The sequence below is a fragment of the Physcomitrium patens genome, chromosome 4, assembly GCF_059467195.1.
Source record: "Physcomitrium patens ecotype Gransden chromosome 4, ASM5946719v1, whole genome shotgun sequence".
NCBI lineage: Eukaryota > Viridiplantae > Streptophyta > Bryopsida > Funariales > Funariaceae > Physcomitrium > Physcomitrium patens.
In genome coordinates this window covers 21,383,842-21,407,421 of record NC_143413.1, presented here as the reverse complement: position 1 = coordinate 21,407,421, position 23,580 = coordinate 21,383,842, and the positions used below count along the sequence as shown (strand labels likewise).

The following is a 23,580-nucleotide window of genomic DNA, read 5'->3' as shown; positions in this document are numbered from 1 at the left end:
CTTTCCACTTCCTAATAATACTCCACCATCACTGATAACAACAACGTGTAATCTCGCACTATCCTAAATGACAAGACATAATCATATTATAATCCAAATTCTGGAGTTCTTCACCATTAACTGCCTTCACATTATAGTGTTTCACACAAACACAGACTCATTTTCTCTGCTGAACTACAATCAGATTTCAGCATTCAATCTTTCTTCTTCCCATTTAATAACAATCATACTTTCATTTCATAATTCACTTTCACAATATTCAAAAACTCTTAATCTTCTTATTCAAAAAAAATAACAAACAAAAGAAAAGAGGTAGCACCAAGCTTATCCCGGCTCACACTATCACAGTCTGGCCCTTACTTCCTCTCTCCCATCCTCCTTATGCTACCACGAGATACCAATTGCTACATCTCTAATGAAAACTGCTTTTCCTAACTATTCATCCATTTTACCTACTGAACTACCCTTTCAACAGTCATCTATCCCTGTTTACACTATAAACTAAGTATCTACAATTCAGCAAATAACTACTTATTCTACATAGCCCCACTCCCATCTGTGCAGTGTCTTCGCAAACATAGAACCGATACAGAACTAAAAAAAACTTCTCCAAAATTTCTATTTATCTAATACACCCAATTGATCAATTACTACATTATCCGTTATTGGTTCTATCGATTCTGGCTCTAGTGGTACATCTTCATCCTCTTCCAATATTTCAAGCGACTTCTTTCTCAACTGTGCTGAAAGATCTTCATTGTATTCTCCCAATTCCCAAACCTGAGCTTCCAGTTTCAGGATCTGGGCATCGCGAAGTTCCAACTGATGTTGCTGCGGACTCATCCCTTCTGGGACATCTTCAATCGACACTTGATATTGGCTCCTCACAGTTAACTCTTTCGTCAGTTTTGACACCTCATTTTGTAAAACTTCAATTTCAGACCTCATTTTCCCCGTTTCACATTTCAATTGGTCACACAATAACGCTTTCTCTGTCGCCAATAACTCTATCTTGTCCACTTCCGCTTGCAACTGGCATTTGAACTTCTCCCATTCCAAATCCCATGACTTCCTATTCTGAATCAATTCGTCCCGTTGTCCTTCCACAATCCGTAAAATCTGTTCTTTTTCCTTTGTCCAAGCCTCATATTGGAGAACCAATTTTTGCTCCAGGACCAACTTGGCTTCTTCAATTTCTTGAATCCTCAGTTCTTCCTCCCTAATTTTTTGATTTTGATCCGATATCCTTTTTTTACTGTCCTCCCAATCCCGTTTATTTCTGTCTTCTACATCCAATGCTCGTACCATACAATGTATTTGTGAAATGTGCTTCAATACGACATTTTTAAGAGATACTCTTTCAAGTAATCGACCTTCTGGAAATACCAACTGGTTGATATCTATCAATAATGGGACTTCATTCTCCTCTTCCATCGCAACACCACTTGGAACCCGTCCCGCTTCGATAACCGGAGCTATCCCTTGAACCACTATACGACTTGATTCTCCAATTTCGTGTATTACATCCGCTGCATTGTGATTCTGTGCCAACAAATTTTGTTCTCTCTACAAAGATATTGATATTAGTATAGGATTTTCCTCTTATGACAGTGGTTGACGTAATGTGTGCGCGATGACAGCATACATATAATTTGAACAAAGCAAGGATTTGAACTTCTCCAATTTGAACTTGGCTCCTATCTCCGCATGAATACGAGTAGCTACGTAAGCCACCCAGTTGAACACCATCCCTTCAAACGCCCCTACTACTGCATACAATAATCGTTTTGACACATATGTGGGGTGTCGATACAATCTTAACCGCCTCAGCACGAATCGCAACCATTCCACATATTCTGGTGTAATTGCCTCTTGAGTCCGCCATCCTTGGCTCCTTTTAAAGGATGACATTCCTCCCTTGAAATATCTACATGGGTTGAAATCGCTTGACTCATCAATCTCTACTGCCATCTCTCCAATGGGAAGAAACAACACCTTTTCTAGGATTGTTTCATCAATCCCAATAATTCGCCCTTGAACGACACTCGATCCATCCTTGGGGTCGTAATTCTCAATGTATTCCTCCACTAATGACACATTGATTAATGGTAAATGCTCTGAATGGTGCAAAAACTGGAACAGCTTCGTAGTCCAAAAATCCTTTATTTTTCTCTGCGTCCAACAGATTTCTAACTTCATCGATTCCATATTGGTAACGATTATCACAGCCAGTGGTTTTGCTATGCGTTTAGCTCTCACATTCCGGCCACTTTCATCTCTGTCTACAGCTCTCTTGGTACTTTCAATCTCCATGACTCAAATGCTTACAGGTCCTAACCGTCAATGCGATTCTCCAATATGCCCGAAATACTAAAATGAAACATAAGTTAGCAACAACAGAATATAACACCACAGAATAACCCTTAATAGGAGCCCCACTCCTATTCTATTACCTAGTGGTGAAAACGACAACATGGTACCCATATTGTCCATTTCTCACTTTCTTCGCATCTGACACAATAGTGATAATTAAATATCCTTGCAGCCGCCTCTACGCCTTATACCATAGTTAGGTCCTTCCTGAGTCCATTCAAAGTCCCCTCCCCTCAAATGAAATAAAATCCATCCCAGGTTTTAGGTATTATATAACCGTAAATGATTCCCATTAATGCGGGTACTGAAACGATGGCCCGTGAAATCCTCCAATTGAACAGACCCATTGGAAAATCCTTCAATTACACGATATGGCCCATGCCAACGAACTTGAAATTTTCTCGAAAAATGATTGAATCAGCTGTCATACATCAATACCAAATCATTGGGCATAAAACACTTTGGCCGCAGTTTACTATCATAGTAATTCTTCCTCCGTTTTTGAGTGGCTTCCATGTGGAATAGAGCGACAACCCGTATTTCATCTAATTCCTCTAATTCATCAATCGAGAGTGTAATGACTCGGTGTCACTAAGGCGTTTGTCTAAGGCAATACGTAAACTGGGAACTTCCAATTCAATAGGTAAAATTGCCTCTTGATCGTAAACTAATTGAAACGGAGTAGAGTAGGTAGTTACTTTATAGGCGGTACGATAAGTCCACAAAGCTGCAAAGAGTTTGGTCTCCCAATCAGTACCGACCCTTGAAATTGTCTTAGTCAAGACTTTGCACAAAATGCCGTTGGTCTTTTCCGTTTGCCCATTGGCACGAGGATGATACGGAGTGGTCTTACGATGCTTGATCTCATATGTGGTCGTCAAGGTGGCGATGGTAGCATTGATGAAATGGGTGCCTCGATTGCTGACCAATTCCTTGGGACACCCAAAGCGAGTGATAATATTCTCATACAGAAAAGTTGCCACCGTACTGGCATTATCGGTGCGGGTAGTAATTGCCTCTGCCCATTTGGTGACATAATCTGTAGCGACTAAGATATACCAGTTTTGACCAGGTTTTGACGTAGGTGCAATGGGACCAACAAAATCAATACCCCATTTTTCAAATGGGACTTGGGCCAAGATTGGGACTAATGGCATGGCAGAAGTACCCGTAGGTCGACCAATTCGTTGACAAGGATCACAACGGCAAACGAACTAGTGGGCATCAGAAAACATTGTGGGCCACCAATATTCGGCCATTAAAGCCTTGCGAGCAGTGCTGTCTCCCGCAAAATGACCACCACAACTATCCAAATGACAACTTGTAAGTATCGACTATACTTCACTGGGAAAGATACAGCGCCGTAAAAGACCATCTTGGCCTTGTTTATACAAAGCATCACGAATCATCGTGTATGGGGCACTCTTCAGAATAAGGCGCTTCTTAAGCTTTTCCGTGAAAGTCGACAAAAAAGTATGGAAGGTCAAAAACTGAATAATTTTGCTATACTCGGGGGATATCACATCCACCACAAATAATGCGGCATCGGGAAGATCATCAGGAACAGGCTCGTTGCCGAGAATATTAGACAACCGGGATAAATGATCCGCGTTTGCATGTTGCTTCCCAGGTCTGACAACTACCGTAAAATTGAACTCCTGGAAGAATAAGACCCAACGAGCGATGCGCCCACTCAATTGAGGCTTATTAATCAGATATTTGAGAGCATCATGATCCACATAAAATACAAATGGATACCCAAGCAAATAGTGTCGAAATTTTTGAACCGAGTATATCATACCCAACGCCTCTCATTCAGTAGTAGTATAGTTACGTTCGACAGCCACCAATTGTCGACTAGCATAATATATGGGATGATCTAATCTCTTATCATCTTTCTGGCTTAACACCGAGCCAATAGCAGCATTGGATGCATCAACATACACATGAAATGGCTTTGTCCAATAAGGAGCCACTAATATTGGTGCAGAGACCAATTTTGACTTTAAGACCTCGACAGCTATGGTACACTCCTTGGTTCAGAGGGGACTAGTACCATCGGACGGAGGTTTCTTCAGTAAGTTCGTTAAAGGTTGACAAATAACCACAAACGAATTTATAAATCGTCGATAATAACTGACATGACCAACGAACCCTCGAACGTCGGAGACTGTCTCCGGTCCGTTGTCGTGTTGTAACACGAGTATACTGTGAAAATATAAAGAAAGGGGACTTTTATTAATGTTCAGTTACCTTGAATATAGGGGGCTACGACCAATTCCAGTGCAAATACTGAGAGACCAGGTTCAGTCACCCCGTTACAGTTAGCCGGGGCATACTGAAATGCTCCGTTCGATTCCAATAACGAGAGTCAGCAGGAAGGGAAAGGACTAATTCACACGACGGGTGAGTCTGGTTCGAAGAGCCAATTGGATCCAATTTTAAGACATCCAATTCGGGTCCTCTTATCCAATATAAGACCTGAATTGGTCGGGCAACCCAATGCAGTCTAATTACGGGAAAATCCAGGTCTTACCATGGGCCTTAGCCAATCTCATGCGAAGGACCAATTTGATCCAATTACGGGAACATCCAGGTCTTACTACTGGACTCTTAGCCAATATGAGACCTGAATTGATCGGGCGATTCAATATGGTCCCAATTGTGGGCTCCAATTTCGTTTCAGGCTGTTCCGTCCTTTGTGCCGTTCCGAGAACGTCCTTTCGGTAAAAGGATCTCTTAAAGGTAAAAACGGAGGAGAAAGCTCTGACGACGGAGCCAATTCCAGATCCAAGATGGAAGGAGCCAATTTTGGATCCAAGCTTGACGGTGGGAGCCAATTCCGGATCCAAGACGGAAGATTGAAGAAATTCAGAGGATAAGGTTTAGGAGAGAAAGTTTTGGGAGAGAAGTTTTTTTGAAGGTTTTTTTTGAAGGATCAGAGAGAGAGCTTCATGCTTCGGATCGGGGAAGAAAAAACAGAGAATTGGGTTTTTCTTCTTCATAGGGTTTTGGGAAGTCAGAGGCAATTGTTGCTGAAGTCAGTGTTGTAATGGTGAATCGGGATTTTAATGAAGTGGATTTGAATACTCTTGACTGTTTTGTGAAATCGAGTTACGTCTGTGATGAGGAATTAAAAGGGTGTCTATAGGATTGATTATGCGGAGTGAATGAAATTTGTTGGGTTAATCTAACGAGACAGTCAGTGGATACAAGATCGTGAGTATAAAGCGGTATTGAAGATTAGCAGTTTGGGTTGTTCGGGGTTCTCTGTAACGTCTAGAGACCTACCAGCTGGGGCAAAAAGGGTTTTGACGAGCAGTCGAAGGACATCCGTATAGATTTACGATATATTCTTGCAATTGTTTACATTCTAACAGTCAAAAACTGATTGACTGCTTGAATATTGGCGAATCTCCATACTACCTTCTACAGCCAGACGCCCGACGCGTTCTCGAGCAGGAAAGCACGTAATACGACACCGTGTAAGTTCATGATATGCTGCACTTTGTCAGGATCTGTAGCAATACTACGACTGGAAACAATATGGCCCAATAATTTTTCGGACGGAACACCAAATTGGCACTTCTCCGAATTCAACGATATCCGAAATTTGGCACATTGAGCCAAACATTTGCCTAAACAATGAAGATGATCTTGTTTGGTATTGAATGTATAAAAGTCATCTAAAAAGATCTCCATAAACATCCGGAGATAGTCTTGAAAAGCCAGAGTTATCACGCACTGGAACGTGGCTGGGGCGTTACATAATCCAAAAGGCATCACGCGATAAGCAAATGTGCCTCAATCCGTAGTAAAGGTTGTCTTGAGCTGGTCTTCTTTTGCAATTTGAACTTGATTATACTCGAAGAAACCATCGAGAAACGAATAGCATTTGTGACCAGCAACGGCGTCCAATATACTATCTGTGAATGGTAACGGAAAGTAATCTTTCTTGGTGGCTGCATTAAGTTTTTGAAAATTTTGATAAATTCGGATTTTTTCATTCTTTTTCGGCACCATCACAATTGGAGAAATCCACTCACTATTCGGTATCGGATAAATGAAACCCACTACAAGAAGCTTGTCTAATTCTTCCTTCACCATAAGAGAATATTTAAAATTAAGGCGATGTTGCCTCTAACGTACCGATTTAGCGTTTTCTTCCAATATGATATGATGTTCATAGACATCAGCGGGGATACCTTATAGATCATCATAAGTCCAAGCAAAAGCGGATTTATGATGTAAGAAAAAGTCTGTCCAATAGGTCAACTCTTGTTCTTTAATACCTTGGTAGACTTTAATTAGTCGAGGTTCGGCCGTGGTCGCTAAGTTAATAGTTTGACATACAGGTTCAGCAACAATACTCTGTTTCAATTTCCGCAGTGATTTAAAGTTACTCGGTATGTCCGACATATGCAAAGTAACGAATCCCGTCTCGAGGGCACTAACATGGTGCATATCGTACCGAGGTTTCCAGTCAATACTAATATAAGCAGAGTTTTCCGAATCCTTCGAGTATATCAAGTACTCCCCTGGACCTCCACATTGGTACACCACCTCGGGATGTTGTGCTGCCTCCACATTAGCCTCCGTACTCGGTACTTCTGTGTCATCTTCGGAGCTAAGCTCTTCATCCGACGTCAATTCAGATACTGACAACTGAGACTCCCCGTGATAGTGTACTGGGTACATTTGTAACACCATTTTATCTACGCCCTTACCAATTGTCAAAGTACCCCGACTCCAATCGTTCTTGGCCTTTGCTTGATACAGCCAAGGTCGTTCCAATAAAATAGGGTACGATAAAGTCAAATGTTGTAAGCGAAAGACAATGTAGTCAATTTCATATGCAATACCTGCAATTATAGTTTGAACACTCCGTAAAATATCCATTGGCTTAACTCGGCTATGATCTGCCATCCATAATACCAATGTCGTGGAGACTAATTGTTCCAGATCTAAAGCATCCATTGTATCAGCGTTCATTAAATTGATGTTGGAACCTCCATCTACCTAGACGCCAGAGATCAGAACACCATCAATCGAAACATCAATGGTTGGTGCACCTGGATCAGGGTTCAAACTAACTTCACAAACTTCCATATTACGATGCCGATGTCTTGTTAGGGATGAATTTAAGGTGGAACGACACTGTGGTGCGACTACTAAAAGTTGCTTCATAGAAATTGAAGGCCGAATAGCGTCCAAATCCTTTAAAATATCGTAGGGTTCCATATTTAGGGTAATTTCCAATGCCCTCTTCCGTTTCATGGGTTTGAGTTTAACTCCGTGAGGTAAATTATTCTGCTGCCCTAGACTTGGAATTGGAACAGCAGCTTGAGCTTCTTTGGGACTTCCTTTCCCAAGGGGATCTTTCAACGGGTATGATGCTTCTTGGAACTGCGGTGAGAACAGACCGGTTCGAGACGAAACTGAAGACTCCGTAATTGGGACCTCATTGGGCTTCGCAACCAAATCAGGGCTCAAGACTTTTTCAGTGTCAGGACCTGAATGGGATGGATCTGTAATTGGGTGTGATTGGTCCTTTGCTCTAGGATCTTCCAAATGTTTAATTGGGCCTTTCTCTTTTTGCTGACTCCTAGTAAGAATGGTATGGACACATTCCATCCGATTTACTGGAGAGTCTTGAGGACCTCGATTTATTCCCTCCATTTTCCTGGACTCTGGATCTGCTGATCTCGATTATTGAAATTGAATGGAGCATTACATTGCTGATACGTATGCCCTGACTGCTTATAATTCCCACAAACTGGCGCATAATCGTCACTGGATCTTGGATTGGGACATTCATTGGTATAATGACCAATCTGTCTACAACGGAAACAATGCAATGGCCTTTTTGCACCCCCATCAGGCATATTGGGTGTCTCCACCGGTATATACCTACTAGATTTTTTCCATGTAGGTTGAGAAAATGATCCTGGTTGTCTCGGTTGTACTTGGTTCAATGGCATCGATGGAGCATATGGCTGATATCCATGCTGCTCCTTACCATAGTTCTGAGGATTTGATACCAACTCCTGATTATAAGTGGAATTTTGAAAATGATTGACTGCTCGATTTTGTCGGTTAGATCGATTTCCATGCCATCCAAACATATTTCTTGTTTGAACTTGATTGACATCCCATGGAGTTGGTGGAATCATGGTCGGATTACTGAATTATTATTGTCTTTGTAAATTTCAACAATTAGCAGTTAAGTGCTTACCTCCACAAAATGTACATTTACCCAACACTTGTGAAGGTGACGGGCATTCCGTTACCAAATGACCATGGCCCTGACAATTATTGCACCATACATTGGTTCTAGTATTGGTTGGCTTTTGCCTCTTCTCCTTATCTTTGGCCATATTAACAGCCATTTCCTCCATTTTCTTCGTCAAGTTCAATAACAAGGCTTCATTGGAATCTTTTGAAGCTGGTATTATTTATTTTTCTGCCAAAGTTGACTCTTGTGTTTGATATGGAAAATATGGAGCATATGCTGTTGTGACTTGTGGTGATAAAGCTTGCAATGGGATAACATTAACTAGCCCTTGAGTATTTGCACTTGAATGGGCCACTGTTTCGATCATCTGTGGATAACTACCCACTGTTCCGTTCAAAGCCGAATATTGATAATTACTTTGAACTGGTATCATCATGGCACTCGTAGTTAAAAACTGATCATAATGGCATTCCTCCCAAACCTTGGCTCTATCAAGGAATGCAGATACCGTAATTGGTTGAGTTTCTTTTACAAACATTTTTAGCTCTGGTGGGTGCAAACCATTTATTAATATAGATAATATAAATGCCTCCGGTATTTGGTGGTTCGGCCACTTACTAAGTATATCAGCCACTCGGCCATAGTACGATTCCACCGCCTCTCCTAGGATCATTTTGCTGTTCATTAACCTTCCTCGAAGACGGTTTTCAAAACCAATTGGTCAAAAATGGGTCAAAAATGTATTCTTCAATGCTTCCCAGTTCAAAAATTGACCAACTAGTTGACGGTTATACCATTCAAACGCCGTATCCTTCAAGGTTGCTGGCAACCATCGTAATCAAATATCCTCGATTTTTCCATTATTGGCGATACATGCTGTCAAAAACTGCGACAAATGTTGATATGGATCCATATCCGGAAAGCCCCTAAAGGTAGGTAATGGAGCCACGCTAGTTGTGCGATCACTCACAGTACCCATTTGTACTGCTATAGGAACCGCTGGACCTCCCGTCGTCATTGAATTTCACAATGTGACACTTAATCGTTTGTTAATATAGTCTGCATCTCTCCCAAATATATTTTCCGAACTTTCCACCTTGTTCAATTTGCTATTATTATCCTTGAACAAGTTTATTGGTTGAATAGGAGGTGAGAATGACGGATTTTGAAACACACTGAATTGGCCCTTATTGACCAATAATTTATGCCACTCTATGGAACCAGTTTTGATGGAATTGGCACTTTCTGCTATTGGAAACATACCCAATGGAGTACCCAACTCTTCTGTGATTCCCCTACTCTCAGTTAACAGTATCAGAAGAAACCCTGACCTATTGACCAAATTTTCCACAAGTGCTCTTGGCAATTTTTTTAACGGTATATACTTTTGAAATATTAAATGTCGATTAGCTTCTGGGTATGCTCGAATATGATGACACGCATGCAACCATGCCTTAATCCAGCTTTGTCTATGATTCCTTTTTAACTTTCTTTGTTGCTCGTTTCGTAACAAATTTCTTGCTTGCGATCTCTCTATTCTTTCTCTTGACTGCCATATTTTCTTTACTGTTAAGTTTTCATTCTTAATAACCATACTCTTTCATTATATTCTTCTGCGACTGCTACCTATTTCCCATCTACTTCAACCGGCAGTTAATACCTAACACTCCATGCTATTATCAATTTCTCTGGCAGCGGCGCCAAAATGTGATTGTGTCATGGACACAGAAATACAAACTCAAGATCTAACAAGAAGTTTAAGAAGAACTGGCAAGAACTAGATTAATCAGATGAATACAAGAACAATACCAGAGAGGTGAGCTAGAACTCCAAGAGATGTGTTGTCGAGACTAAAGAACTCTTCAGCCTCGATTCCAATATATACTCCTATTTAGGAAGCTTCTCAAGCAACTTCTACCAACTAGGAAGCTTCTAGAAGGTTCCAGAGACTTGCTTCTAGAAGGTTATAGAAACTTATCTCTAGAAGGTTCTAAGGACTATGTCCCTAACATCTTCTACCAACTAAGAAGCTTCTAGAAGGTTCCAGAGACTTGCTTCTAGAAGGTTCTAGAAGCTTGTCTCTAAAAGGTTCTAGAAACTTGTCTCTAGAAGGTTCTAAGGACTATGTCCCTAACATCACCCCCTCCTTTAGCTTCGAGGTCTCTGAGAAGCAATGTTGTTGTCAATCAGTACCAACGAAAGAAAATGAAGATCTGTCACATAACGTCTGCTAGGAATTCCAACTGTTGTTCACAAGATAAGTGGTTCATCGGCCCTTGAAGCCAACAGTAGTGGCCCACTCCTTCAACTTCTGACCAAGCATGAACTTCCGTGTCTTCATTGTGAAATTGTCGTGCAAATATGCCTTCTGGTTGACCATCGTAAGCAAGCTCGGACTCAAATACAATCACCAAAGATCGGTTACTTGGTATCCTCCGTCATCGTCGTGGTGTAGGTGGTTCTTCATCTCGGGGTCGCCTTCGTGAGCTACTTGGTTGAGATAATCTGACTGACATAGTATCTATCTCTTGGCTATCCATATCAGAAGACCAAACTATGGCTACTGAAAAAATTCTATTTTATCTTGGAGAAAATAACTACATCAACTACGAATTTTGGTGGTGCTCTCCCCCTTTCTTATATTCTTCGGTGAGTAAGCTTCAAAAAGAAGCTTTCGTCAAACCAGCTTAGGTTTATGAGGATGTTGTTGATGAAACTCCTGTACCTTTTGTGACGCATTGGCGAGATTTTTAGCTAGCTTCCATGTTCGCTCATTAATGTCGTAGCTACACCAATGAACAAGATACTCCAACTTACCCCACCTTCGTCGTGAATCCAGTACCTTTTCAACCTCGTATTCTTCGTGGTTCTCGATCTCAATACTAGGTGGCGGACATTGCACTCTTCCAAGAAAAGACGACTCTCGATAAGGCTCCAACAGAGAAACATGAAAGACTAGATATACCTTTATAGAAGCCGGTAATTCCAGACGGTACGCCACTGGATTGATTTGCTTTTGGATGATAAATGGTCCCAATCTCCGATAGTCCAACTTATCACATGGTCGCTTGGTCTTGATATTCCGTCAAAGAAGCCATGCTTTATCTCCAATTTTGAAAGTAGGTGCTTGATTCTGAAATCTATCTGCAGACGCCTTGTAGGATTCTTGAGCGGATTGTAATTGAAGCTTCAATGTATTTTGAAGCTGTGATAGTTGTTTCGCAAATCCTTCAGCTGCTGGATTGTTATTTGTTGATGGACTCAATAAATCAAGCTTCGGATGATACCCATAGTTGGAAAAGAATAGTGTGTATTGAGTCGACGCATGGAGGGTGTTGTTATATGCAAACTCGGCTAGCGATAGATATGTGATCCAATCGTCTTGCTGATAGTTGATGCTACATCGTAAGTATTGTTCCAAGACTTGGTTCACCCGTTCCGTTTGGCCGTCAGTTTGAGGATGAAAAGCTGAAGAAAGCTTGATATCCACCTTCAGTATTTCAAAGAGAGATCTCCAAAACTTTGATACGAACTGGGTTCCTCGATCTGATATGATATCATCTGGTAGTCCATGATATCGATACACATTATCGAGAAAGAGCCTTGCTGTGACTTCACTGGACGATGTCTTCTTACAAGGGACAAAGTGCACCATTTTTGTAAGCCGATCTACCACGACGAAGATATTGTCAAATGAGTTCGATGATGGCACATCTGTGATGAAGTCCATGGAAATTAAAGACCATGGTTGACGTGGAATCGGTAATGGCTGTAGGAGTCCATAAAGGTGATGCCGAGGATTCTTGGATCTTGAACAGATGTCGCAGGAGAGGACAAAATCTTTCACATCCTTCCACATTTGGAGCCACCAAAAATCTCGAGAAATAAGCTCCAAGGTCTTGTTGAATCCAAAATGTCCCCCAGCTGGAAAATTGTGGCGAGATTGAAGAACTCGGAGTCATGCTGGTCTTTTTGGGATATATAACTGCTCTTCAAAGTATAAAAGATCTCCCTCCACCTTGAACTTGTCGTCATTGGCACGCTGCTTAATATCAATGGCTACTGAATCTTCAATGGTCATGGCACGTACCTGATTCAGGAAGTCAGCATCAATTGACAAAATAAGAGCGCAAAGCTGAAATTGCTCTGGCTTCAACAATGTCGTACATTATTGATCAAACGCTACTTCTCCAGCCTTTGGTACAAGATACGATCTCCTCGATAAGGCATCAGATAGGCCTTGCTGCTTTCCAAGTTGATAAGTGATAACAAAATCGAACCTAGATAGCAACATACTCTACCGAGCTTGACGTCGATTTAGAACTCGAGCCGACATGAAATACTCCAAATTCTTGTGATCTGTGTATACGGTCACTGGATGTACAGCTCCTTGAAGAAAGTGATGCCATTCTTAGAAAGAATCCATTATAGCAAGAAGTTCCTTATCATGGATCTCATAATTGATTTCAGCAGTAGAGAACTTTCGAGAATAGAATGCAACTGGATGGAGCTTCTTGTCTTCTCCCATTTGTGAAAGTACAGCTTCTAAAGCAAAATCCGAAGCATCAGTTTCTAAATAAAAGGCCTTTGTAAAGTCTGGATGTATCAAGATTGGAGCTGTCGTAAATTCGGTCTTCAGGTCTTGAAATGCCTTCTCTGCTAGAGGTCCCCATTCCAGCTTATCCTTATATGTCAACCGAGTGAGGAGAGCAGCAACTTGAGAGTAATTTTTGATAAAGATCTGATAGAAGTTAGCAAAACCAAGAAAGCATTGTACGTCTCTAACCGTCTTCGGAACCTCCCAGGACACGATTGCTTCCACCTTCTTGGGGTCCATCTTCAAGCCTTCCGTTGTCGCAACAAACCCCAAAAATTCCATTTCTATTTGGTGAAATAAACACTTCTCCAGCTTGGCATATAGTCCTCGCTTGTGTAGTTTCTCCAAGACCAAACGAACCTGTTTTTCATGCTCTTCCTCATTTTTAGAGAATATCAAAATATCATCTAAATAGATGACAACAAAATCATCAAGGTGCTCTCGGAAAATGTCATTCATCATATGTTTAAAAACCGTTGGAGCATTGGTAAGACCAAAGGGCATGACATTATACTCAAAATGGCCATACCTTGTACGGAACGCTGTCTTCCACTCATCTCCTTCCTTGATTCGTACGAGGTTGTAAGCTCCCCTTAGATCAATTTTTGTAAAGATCCTTGCACGTCCAAGTTGTTCTAAGAGACTAGAAATCAAGGGTAACGGATAACGATTCTTCTTTGTTACCTTGTTGAGGCCTCGATAGTCCATGCACATCTGCAATGAGCCATCTTTCTTCTTCACAAATAAGATGGGTGCTCCAGCTGACGATTTTGAATGACGGATGAAGTTCTTGGCTAGATTCTCGTCGATGTACTTCCGCAACTCCGCCAACTCCGTCTGCGATAGATTGTAGATTGGGCCAAAAGGCGGTTGTGCTCCTTCTTGGAAGTCTATGGCGCAATCATATGGTCTGTGTTCCGATAGCATGTTGGCATTTTTCTTTTGAAACACGTCTTTAAAATCTTTATATAGCTCCGGTATACTTACTGTCGAGATCTTCTCCTCGGTAGTTGGAGTCGCATAAATGACAAACGGTGTACTTTCCTTGGACAATCTTATAAACGCTCTTGCTCCAATAAATAAGCATTTCTCTATTCGGGGTTTTCTACTAGGCTTGCTCTTGGGTGGTTTTGTAAGAAAGGTTATCTTCCGCAACTTCCAATCTATGGATGGGTTATACTTTTCTAACCAGGAAAGACCAAGAATAACAGGATTTGATGGAGTTCTTATAATATTGAAACTAATATGACTACTATAGCCCTTAAACATCACTTCTATAGGTTCTGATTCATGGGTGACACTACTAGACAATAAAGGTCGTCCATCTATGACCTCAACGTGAATAGGTTTGGATTTTTGTACTAAAGGGATCTTATGACGCTTCGCAACTTCTTCGTGTAAAAAACAAGCAGATGCTCTTGAATCTAATAATGCTAAGGTTCTCAGTTTTTGAGGGCCAATAAGCAAAGAGATTGTAAAATAAAGGGCAGGTTGAGCGGAAAGAAAGGAACCTGGTTGTTGTTGCGATATTTCACTGTTCAGCCGCACGGTTCCTATTATGGCTGGGCATACTTGTTTTTCTGAATAAACGCACCCCTAGTCTTGATAATACGTCGATTTTGCTTCTTGGGGCAGTTTCCAACTTTGTGGCCTTCTTCACTGCAATACAAGCATAAACCTTCCTCCATACGTCGCTTTTTTTCTTCTAGAGTAAGAGATTTGACACGTACCGCATCAATTTGCATGTCTTCTACCTCTGAATGTGAATTCACGCTGCTTGCTGACATAATTGGGGTGTGGCGAATCGTATGTTGTCTTGAACGTTGGTCTTGGCGACGTTGGAATAGGCGGTTATCACACTTCACAGCTTGGCTAATAGCTTTGTTGAGCGTTTGCGGATCAGGAAGAGTTAACAGCAAATCCTTCACATCGTCCCTTAAACCCCAATAGAATTGACTCATCAACGCTTCTTCGTCCCAATTGATGTCGCATGCTAATTGCCTGAAGTCCGATGCATAGACTGATATAGAACGCATCCCTTGTCGTAGTGACTGGATCTTTGTTTTAGCCCATCGAACCTTGTCGTGTTCACCAAATGCTTCCGCAAACGCCTCCAAAAAGGTTTCAAAGTTGTTTAGTATGGACGATCGTTTCTCAAACAAAGGAGCAAACCATGATAGAACTTGTCCTATAAGTAAGGTTCCAACAAGCCCAACACGTGATTCCTCCGTTGGATAGCATTCGGGCTGTAAAACTGTTATCAACCTGATTTGGTTGACGAATCCTCAAAACTTGGAACGTGTACCATCAAACTTGTCCGGAAGGCTAACTCGGGGCTCCTTATGTTGTAGAACCAGTGGTGCTTGTCGAACCTGAGGCAAAGTTGCTTCTCCAAGTGCAGAAGTTTGAGGCTGGTGCAACCTAGATTGTGCCATCCTAGATGCTCCATCATTATGAAGCCTTGCCACGACTCCTTCAATCTCTGCAGTTCTTTGCGATAACGTAGCGAGGGCATTCATGATAGCATCTAACTTGGACTTTGAACTTTCCATCATACTAATGTCTTGGCCCCTTGCCATTCTAAGAGAAGGACAGAAATGACTCTACAAGAAGACAATATTGGTTTAGAGGAGGGTACTCCGCAACCTCTAAAATGTCTTAAGAGCTTCAAGAAAAGGGATAATCCACTCTCTCCAAGAAGAATAAGGCTCCAATATTGTAACAAAAGAAGTATCAGTTTAGAGGAGGGTAATCTACAACTTCTAAAATGCTAGTACACTTCCAAGCAGAGGGGTAATCGATACTCTAACAAAGAAGAAACTAGCTCTGATATCTGAGGTGAGTGAAGTCTCGACATACTGTCACGGACACAGAAATAAAATTTCAAGATCTAACAAGAAGTTCAAGAAGAACTGGCAAGAACTAGATTAATCAAATGAATACAAGAACAACACCAGAGAGGTGAGGTAGAGCTCCAAGAGATGTATTGTCGAGACTGAAGAACTCTTCAGCCTCGATTCCAATATATACTCTTATTTAGGAAGCTTCTCAAGCAACTTCTATCAACTAGGAAGCTTCTAGAAGGTTCCAGAGACTTGATTCTAGAAGGTTCTAGAAACTTATCTCTAGAAGGTTCTAAGGACTATGTCCCTAACATCTTCTACCAACTAAGAAGCTTCTAGAAGGTTCCAGAGACTTGCTTTTAGAAGGTTCTAGAAGCTTGTCTCTATAAGGTTCTAGAAACTTGTCTCTAAAAGGTTCTAAGGACTATGTCCCTAACATATTGTTGTTTTACTTACTCTAACTAATCTAATCAGAGTAAACCTGTATAGGGGAATTCGAACATAGGGAAAGAATACCGTATGAGCTTACACGTTAGGGTCACACAATTAACTGTATTTCGTACTACTTAAAACACCCAAGAAACACTACAATACTTTCTACTTCCTAATAATACTCCATCATCACTGATAACAACAACGTGTAATCTCACACTATCCTAAATGACAAGACATAATCATACTATAATCCAAATTCTAGAGTTCTTCACCATTAACTGCCTTCACATTACAATGTTTCACACAAACACAGACTCATTCTCTCTGCTGAACTACAATCAGATTTCAGCATTCAATCTTTCTTCTTCCCATTTAATAACAATCATACTTCCATTTCGTAATTCACTTTCACAATATTCAGAAACTCTTAATCTTCTTATTCAAAGAAAATAACAAACAAAAGAAAAGAGGTAGCACCAAGCTTATCCCAGCTCACACTATCACAGTCTGGCCCTTACTTCCTCTCTCCCATCCTCCTTATGCTACCACGAGATACCAACTGCTACATCTCTAATGAAAACTGCTTTTTCTAACTATTCATCCATTTTACCTATTGAACTACCTTTTCAACAGTCATCTATCCCTGTTTACACTATAAACTAAGTATCTACAATTCAGCAAATAACTACTTATTCTACAATATATATAAGTTATTATTTTTTGATTAAAAATGACTCAAATTAAGATTTTTTACATTAAAATATTAAACTTAAATATGCATCTATATATATATATATATATATAAGATAGATCATCCAAATATTTCTTCTAAGTTCTGAGAACTTTTAAATGCCTTATTCTAAATTTATTTGGATTTCAAATAACCCTCATCCTTTCAGTATAGAATTTCGTTATTTTATTGATACAATACTTTTATTTGTTTTCTGGTTCACAATACATCTTAATGTTCTCAATAATAAATACGTGGTAGGATTTTTTTTATAGTTAAAAATAATAGTATCATAGATAAATTAAATAACTATTACAACCTGTAATTGTTTTATTATTTAACAAGCTAAAAATATATAAATACAATGTATATATATATGTATGTATATATATAGATGATCTAAATCTAATGTTTTTTTTTTTTTTTTTTATCAAATCAACTTTGTACAAAATATTTTAAATCTAATCTTTGATTTGTTTTATATTCCAAAGAAATAATACATAGCAAATTCATTTTAAACATCTTTTAACTTGTATCTTGCCTCAAGTATCTCATTATTGGAGATTATGTCCAGATTTTTTGTATCCAATAAATATTAAAAGGTTTTTCAACACTACTTTATGTAATGTTTGTCTTCACAACTCACTTTCAATGGCCTTTGTCCAATACAACAAACTTAACTAAATAACAACTTGACTCCACACAAGTAAAAATCCACAATCCATTGAGCTCTTAGTTGGAAAACATTAAAACAACTTGGTCTAGGAAAAAGAAATGAAAAAATTTGTATAATGTTTTGAGTGAATTATCCACTACTATAGGGAGTTTCAAACATGGCACTTTTTCAAAACCAAATAATTGGGATTCAGCACCTGATATTTTTAGGATCACTTGAAATATCAAATCCCAAATATCACCATTCAAACTTTATTACTCCTTGATATTGCTTCCAAATTCAAATTTTATTATCATTTGATATGAAATCAAAGACAAAGAGAGATGGTATGCAATCAACATGGTATTTGATATTTGACCCGTCCCTTTTTGATATTTTGATTCCAGAATCACCCACCTCACAAGGTGGGTGATTTGGTGAAGTTTCAAATAATGTTTTAAAATATCATGGAATACTTCGAACTTGCATCATGGTGAAATATCACCCCAAAAATGCCATGTTTGAAACCCCCTAATGACTATAACCAACCCAAAGTATTGCATAGAACCTCACCCCTGCTATACCTGGCTGTGATTTACATTGCTAATAGCTAGGGGGCTCTACACCTTTTGTCTCAAAATAAATTAATTGATAAGTCCACTTGCATTACAATACATTTAATTGCAAACCTCACGAAGGCTCGGCAATTCCACTTAATTCCAATGTGGGCCAGAACTTTGCAAGTAGTGGCATCTCACCTTTGCATGGTGTGCACTGAAGATGCCGCTGCTTCAGCATTGCCTGGCTTGGGTTTGCTGTAGGGAATATGGAGACATGCACTTGGAAACAACTCTGAGAAAGGCATCTTAGTAAAATAAATAAATAAATAAACCAACGAAAAATAGCTCAAACCTGTGAAGAGCAAGTAGAGAATCTAAGGAGAAGCCACTAATTTATCTAAATAAATAAAGTAAAATAAAATAAAAAATACAAAGAAGGAAGAAAATATGGAAAAAGAAATAGAAAACTAACGGAATTGAAGTTCATTTACTTGTTCAATTGGCATTTCCGCCAACCAAAATAATCACACCCTTGAAGTTGGGCACTGGATGCCATGCAAGTGCATGTACCATAATCTTAAACCTGAAAAAGCATATTTTGAAACAAGTGAGTAACAGCACCCACTTGTGCAGCAATGATTCATTTCTGCAATTTTCTTTTTTTTTTTTTTTTTTTTTTTTTTCTTGTAAGAAAAGGCATCGCATAAAAACCCTCAATGAACTTATTGACTGTCATCTAAGTACGTTTAAACTTCACAAGCCTTGCACAGCATTACGTTTTCTAATCCATTCAATGCAATTGGGTTTCTCTGGGATGATAAAATAAGAGATACCTCTCACATTTTGTAACCAGGATTGTTGGCATTGAGTGAAGACCCTTGGCTTAGCTTGCCGTAGGTCTGCGCTGTAGCTTGGTTTGCCTCTTTTAAGCCACAGAAAGCTCCTCGGTTAACGACTTCAATAGGACGAGTCCACATATCAATGATACCACTCATTACAGTGCGTTAATAGTACGCACTTTGACTAAGTATTCTCCACACTGAAGAGGTTAGATGATATGTTTGTAGAACAAGGAAGAATGGGTGAGCTATAAGAGAGAGAGCTCGGCAAATGTCATTCTCTGTCTGTCATTTTTTGTCAGAATTGCATGTTTTGTCTCTTCCTGTTCACAGCTTCGAACTTGATACAGTGCACTGTATAACTACTCCCAAGTCGCTCATAGTACCTCTCCTCTTTCGAGCTTTCCTTTGTGTGCTTGACTTTTGTGCAGTTTCTTCTGTTTATCCATATGGTTGGGTGCAACCAATTAATCATCCCTTTTGGTCAAGATCTCGAGGAGTAGAATCAGAGACTCCTGCCTGTTCACTTGCAACCTCATGAGCCCACGGTAATGTGCTTCCCATACATGAAACTCTTTCTTGGGTGTTGGAGCTTGCACACATGAGTCGGTCTCTGGATTCTTTACCCCTTAGCCTTCATGTCCGAGGGTCCATGACCAAATTTGATGCCTGCCATCAGTGTTTTTGGGCTTATACACATGCACGATTCTTAATCTTTGTTTCTCACAATAGAGCAATGCGTCGACGTCATGTTCGTCGTGTAGAGAATATTGTCCCAACAAATGCCAAGCTTGGAGTGTATGAGCTCTGATGCCACAAACTGATTCCGCCATTCAGCCTGTGCGGGTGCGGTGATGACGCAGGGACCATCTCCGTGGTTCCGAAAGCGCCGTCATCAGAGACAGTGGGTAGCCTAGGCCGCCGCCGCCCCATCTTCAAAATCCGTTGCATACAGCAGAAAGTCAAGAAGTGTCTCGACTGAACTTGCTGCTACTCAAGGAGACATCCTCAGATACACTTGGAGTTCGGATCACTCCTGCTCGTCGTCGGCCTCAATCGAGGTTGCTCTGCTGTTTCCGACCTCGTCCTATGACAATGCTGGAGTGAAGAAGTTTGATATTGAAAACCTTTTCTGATCGGTGCGCACAACGTCGATCCACAGGGGAGGAACACTTTGAATATCAGTATCTTGTTATTCCATCTCTGCTGCTGATCCACACTCTCTTAAGAGTACCGCCGTTGCTAGGGCATGATAATATCCATTACCTCTGCAATCCCTACTCCCAAAAACGAAACTTCGAGAGCTTGACGCTGTAAACCATACTGATTCAAGTTATTGGTACACACGGTTGCACCATCAAGGAATTCTGAGGTATCTCCAAAGCGTCAACTTCGGTATTGCAAAAGAAGAGTATACGAAGGCTGCGATGCCCTGCCGATTACTTGCAATTGTCATAAGCATTGACGCACGCCGGTCTCTCATAAGCAAATCATCTTCTGATACACAGAAGTGCTAAATAACGTTTGCTTTTCTGAGAATGGCAGAACGACCTGCACGTCTCTGGCCATTAACGGACTTTCCGATTTTCATAAGCAAAGGGGATATAGTCTGCAAAGACTCATGCATTGGTCGTTTCCAGAAATATCAAAATGTTGGAAGAGCTGTTGCAAAAAAATTCCGAGAATTTCTCAGCGCCTTGACAAAGTCAAAAGCGTGCAAACCTGTGAATAGTGTGATTAAAGCTCTTGCGGCCCCCTTGATACTCATCGCGATTGCTCAGGAATTCTCAAGGGATGCAGTCAAACAGTTCTTGCTGGATGGCTTTCTGACGCAACCGCTGAGGTGGCTATTTCAGTACATCTCACCATTCATTCAGCAGGTGGGGACCGTGGATACCGCAACCTGGACTGATGTTCATGCATCGAGCATTCTAGTCTTTTTCATAGCCGCTATCAGTTTGATCATCTCGATAGTTGGATGGTGTGGCCCCGGTGGCCCTGCATGGAGTTTTTCCCGAATATTCTCACCTTCGAACAAACTTCCAACGCCGAATGGACCACGAGGATGTCCGGTCATTGGAAGCTGGACGCTAATGCAGGGAAGCGAAATGCACAGGGAGTTAGCAAGGCAAGCATGGGCAGGAGGACCTTCCACTCGGAATCTGATGGCACTGAGCGTTGGAACTACCCTCATTGTACTGACCTCCGATGCAAATGTGGCAAAGGAGATCCTTCGTAGCGCTGTCTTCGGAGAGCGACCGCTGAAGCAAGCAGCTTTGGACTTGGGATTTGAAAGGGCAATTGGATTTGCATTGCAAGGACCTTACTGGCGCCACTTAAGAAAAGTCGCTGTTACCCATATGTTTTCCCATAGGCAGATCGTAACGCACTCGGAGTTGTTGCAGCGTGAAACGTTGCGCATGATCTCGGCCATGGTTCATTCAATACGCACGGATTGCGTGAAGGATTATCGAGTCGGGCTGTGTGCAAGACCTTTTTTGCAACGAGCAGCCGTCAACAACATCATGACCATCGTCTTCGGGCGTCATTTTGATTTCGGCAATTCCTGCGATGAGGCAGAGGCACTTGAAGCCATGATAAGGGAAGGATTCGAGCTTCTTGGTGGTTTCAACTGGGCTGACCACCTGCCTTTGGTCCGCCACATTCCTTTCCTTTCCTTCTCCAGAAGATGCAGGAACTTGACCATGAAAGTGCGCGCTTTTGTGCAATCAATTCTGGATGAACGCCGCCGCTGCCATCACCAGAGCCATTCCGCGACCTCCAGCGTTCTCAATACTAGCTTTGTGGATGCATTGCTATCTCTGGAAGGTGACCAAAAACTACAAGATGAAGACATCATATCGATACTTTGGGTAACATCTCAGTTCCAAGGACATACTACGTGGTTGAATTCAGACTTATCCGCATCATTAGATTAGCGTTCATTTAATCTAGACGTAAACATTGTGTGAGGTGCGATGACTAACGACAAATACCGTCAATCTTGAGGAAATGGGATTCGGGAATGTCAGGGATAGAAAATCCTTGATACGAATGATTCAGGGATGTCAAAGGAACTGCCTAGTTAATGGTAGGTTAATAGAACCCAGCTTAGAGTTCCTTACTGACTCTGTGATTCGGAATGTGCCCTCCAGGAGATGGTGTTCAGAGGCACAGATACAATTGCAGTCCTCACAGAATGGGCCCTAGCAGAGGTGATATTGAATCAAGGAATTCAGGCACGAATTCACGAGGAACTTGATGCTGTGGTGGGATCCAACCGGCTTGTGCAACAGAAGGATATTGAAAACTTGCCATATCTGCAAGCTGTTCTGAAGGAGACATTGCGATCGCATCCACCGGGACCACTGCTGTCCTGGGCGCGCCTCGCAAATGAGGATACACAGATCGCAGGCTGTCACATACCTCGAGGAACCACTACCATGGTTAACATGTGGGCAATCACGCACGATTCCTCGGTGTGGCCAAACCCAGAAGTCTTTGATCCTTCTCGATTTCTGAAGAGTGAGGGTGGCTCTGACCTTGACGTACTGGGCACCGATTTGCGACTCGCTCCGTTTGGGTCTGGACGGCGCGTTTGTCCCGGACGAGCCTTGGGGATCGCAACCGCGCAGCTCTGGCTAGCCAGTTTGCTGCATCACTTTTCATGGTCTCAGGATCTTTCTCATCCCATTGACTTGACAGACAACCTCACACTCTCGTGCGAAATGGCATCCCCTCTTCATGGCTGCCCCACTGTACGCTTCCCCTTATGACCCTCAAGTTCGATCAGGATACATCTTGTAAAGCTAATGGTTGTGCAATCAGTTGTTGGTTACACTGATATTAATCATCATCTGCCAATCTTGAAGTGGAAATGCGAAGCAATTGCAATGGTGGCCCCTGGGTATGTTCATATCATGTGAAAAGCTGGGTCGAGGTTTGTATGATACATGATGTCGATATCATTCGGAGACAAATGGTGTCCACATTCAATATTTGGATGCAGATACCAAAACTCTGCAATACATAGGAAAATTTAGCTCGGAATCTCCCAAAGAATGCAATCAAACAGAAAGCCATCCAGCAAGAAATGTCTTATATTTGTCTTTTATGTTTTTTTAGAGTTAAGTTTTATGTAGTCTAATTCATAATTGAAGTATGTGCATAACACTTTTTGACATACATTTCATGTACAATCCATCAATTTTGGCATAAAAAATTATGTTGAGGTATTGCAAATCTGCATTTGACTAGAGATATAACAATCCACCAATATTTGAAAGTGGTCAACAATTCTTAACTAACTTGCA

General features: G+C 41.0%; 1 protein-coding gene across 3 annotated transcripts; it reads left to right on the top strand.

Moving 5' to 3' along the window:
• Nucleotides 1-19,561: 19,561 nt before the first annotated feature.
• Nucleotides 19,562-23,511, top strand: LOC112280847 (cytochrome P450 78A11). Of its 3 annotated transcripts, none has more exons than XM_024516733.3 (3): nucleotides 19,562-19,815; nucleotides 20,131-22,140; nucleotides 22,423-23,511. In XM_024516733.3, exons 2-3 carry the CDS (start codon nucleotides 20,806-20,808, stop codon nucleotides 23,041-23,043), a joined length of 1,956 nt encoding a protein of 651 aa, XP_024372501.1. In that variant the 5' UTR covers nucleotides 19,562-19,815; nucleotides 20,131-20,805; the 3' UTR covers nucleotides 23,044-23,511. The 3 variants fall into 3 exon arrangements, with proteins under 3 accessions (XP_024372501.1, XP_090106273.1, XP_090106272.1); XM_090250147.1 differs by having other exon boundaries at nucleotides 20,105-22,140; XM_090250146.1 differs by having other exon boundaries at nucleotides 20,032-22,140.
• Nucleotides 23,512-23,580: the final 69 nt, after the last annotated feature.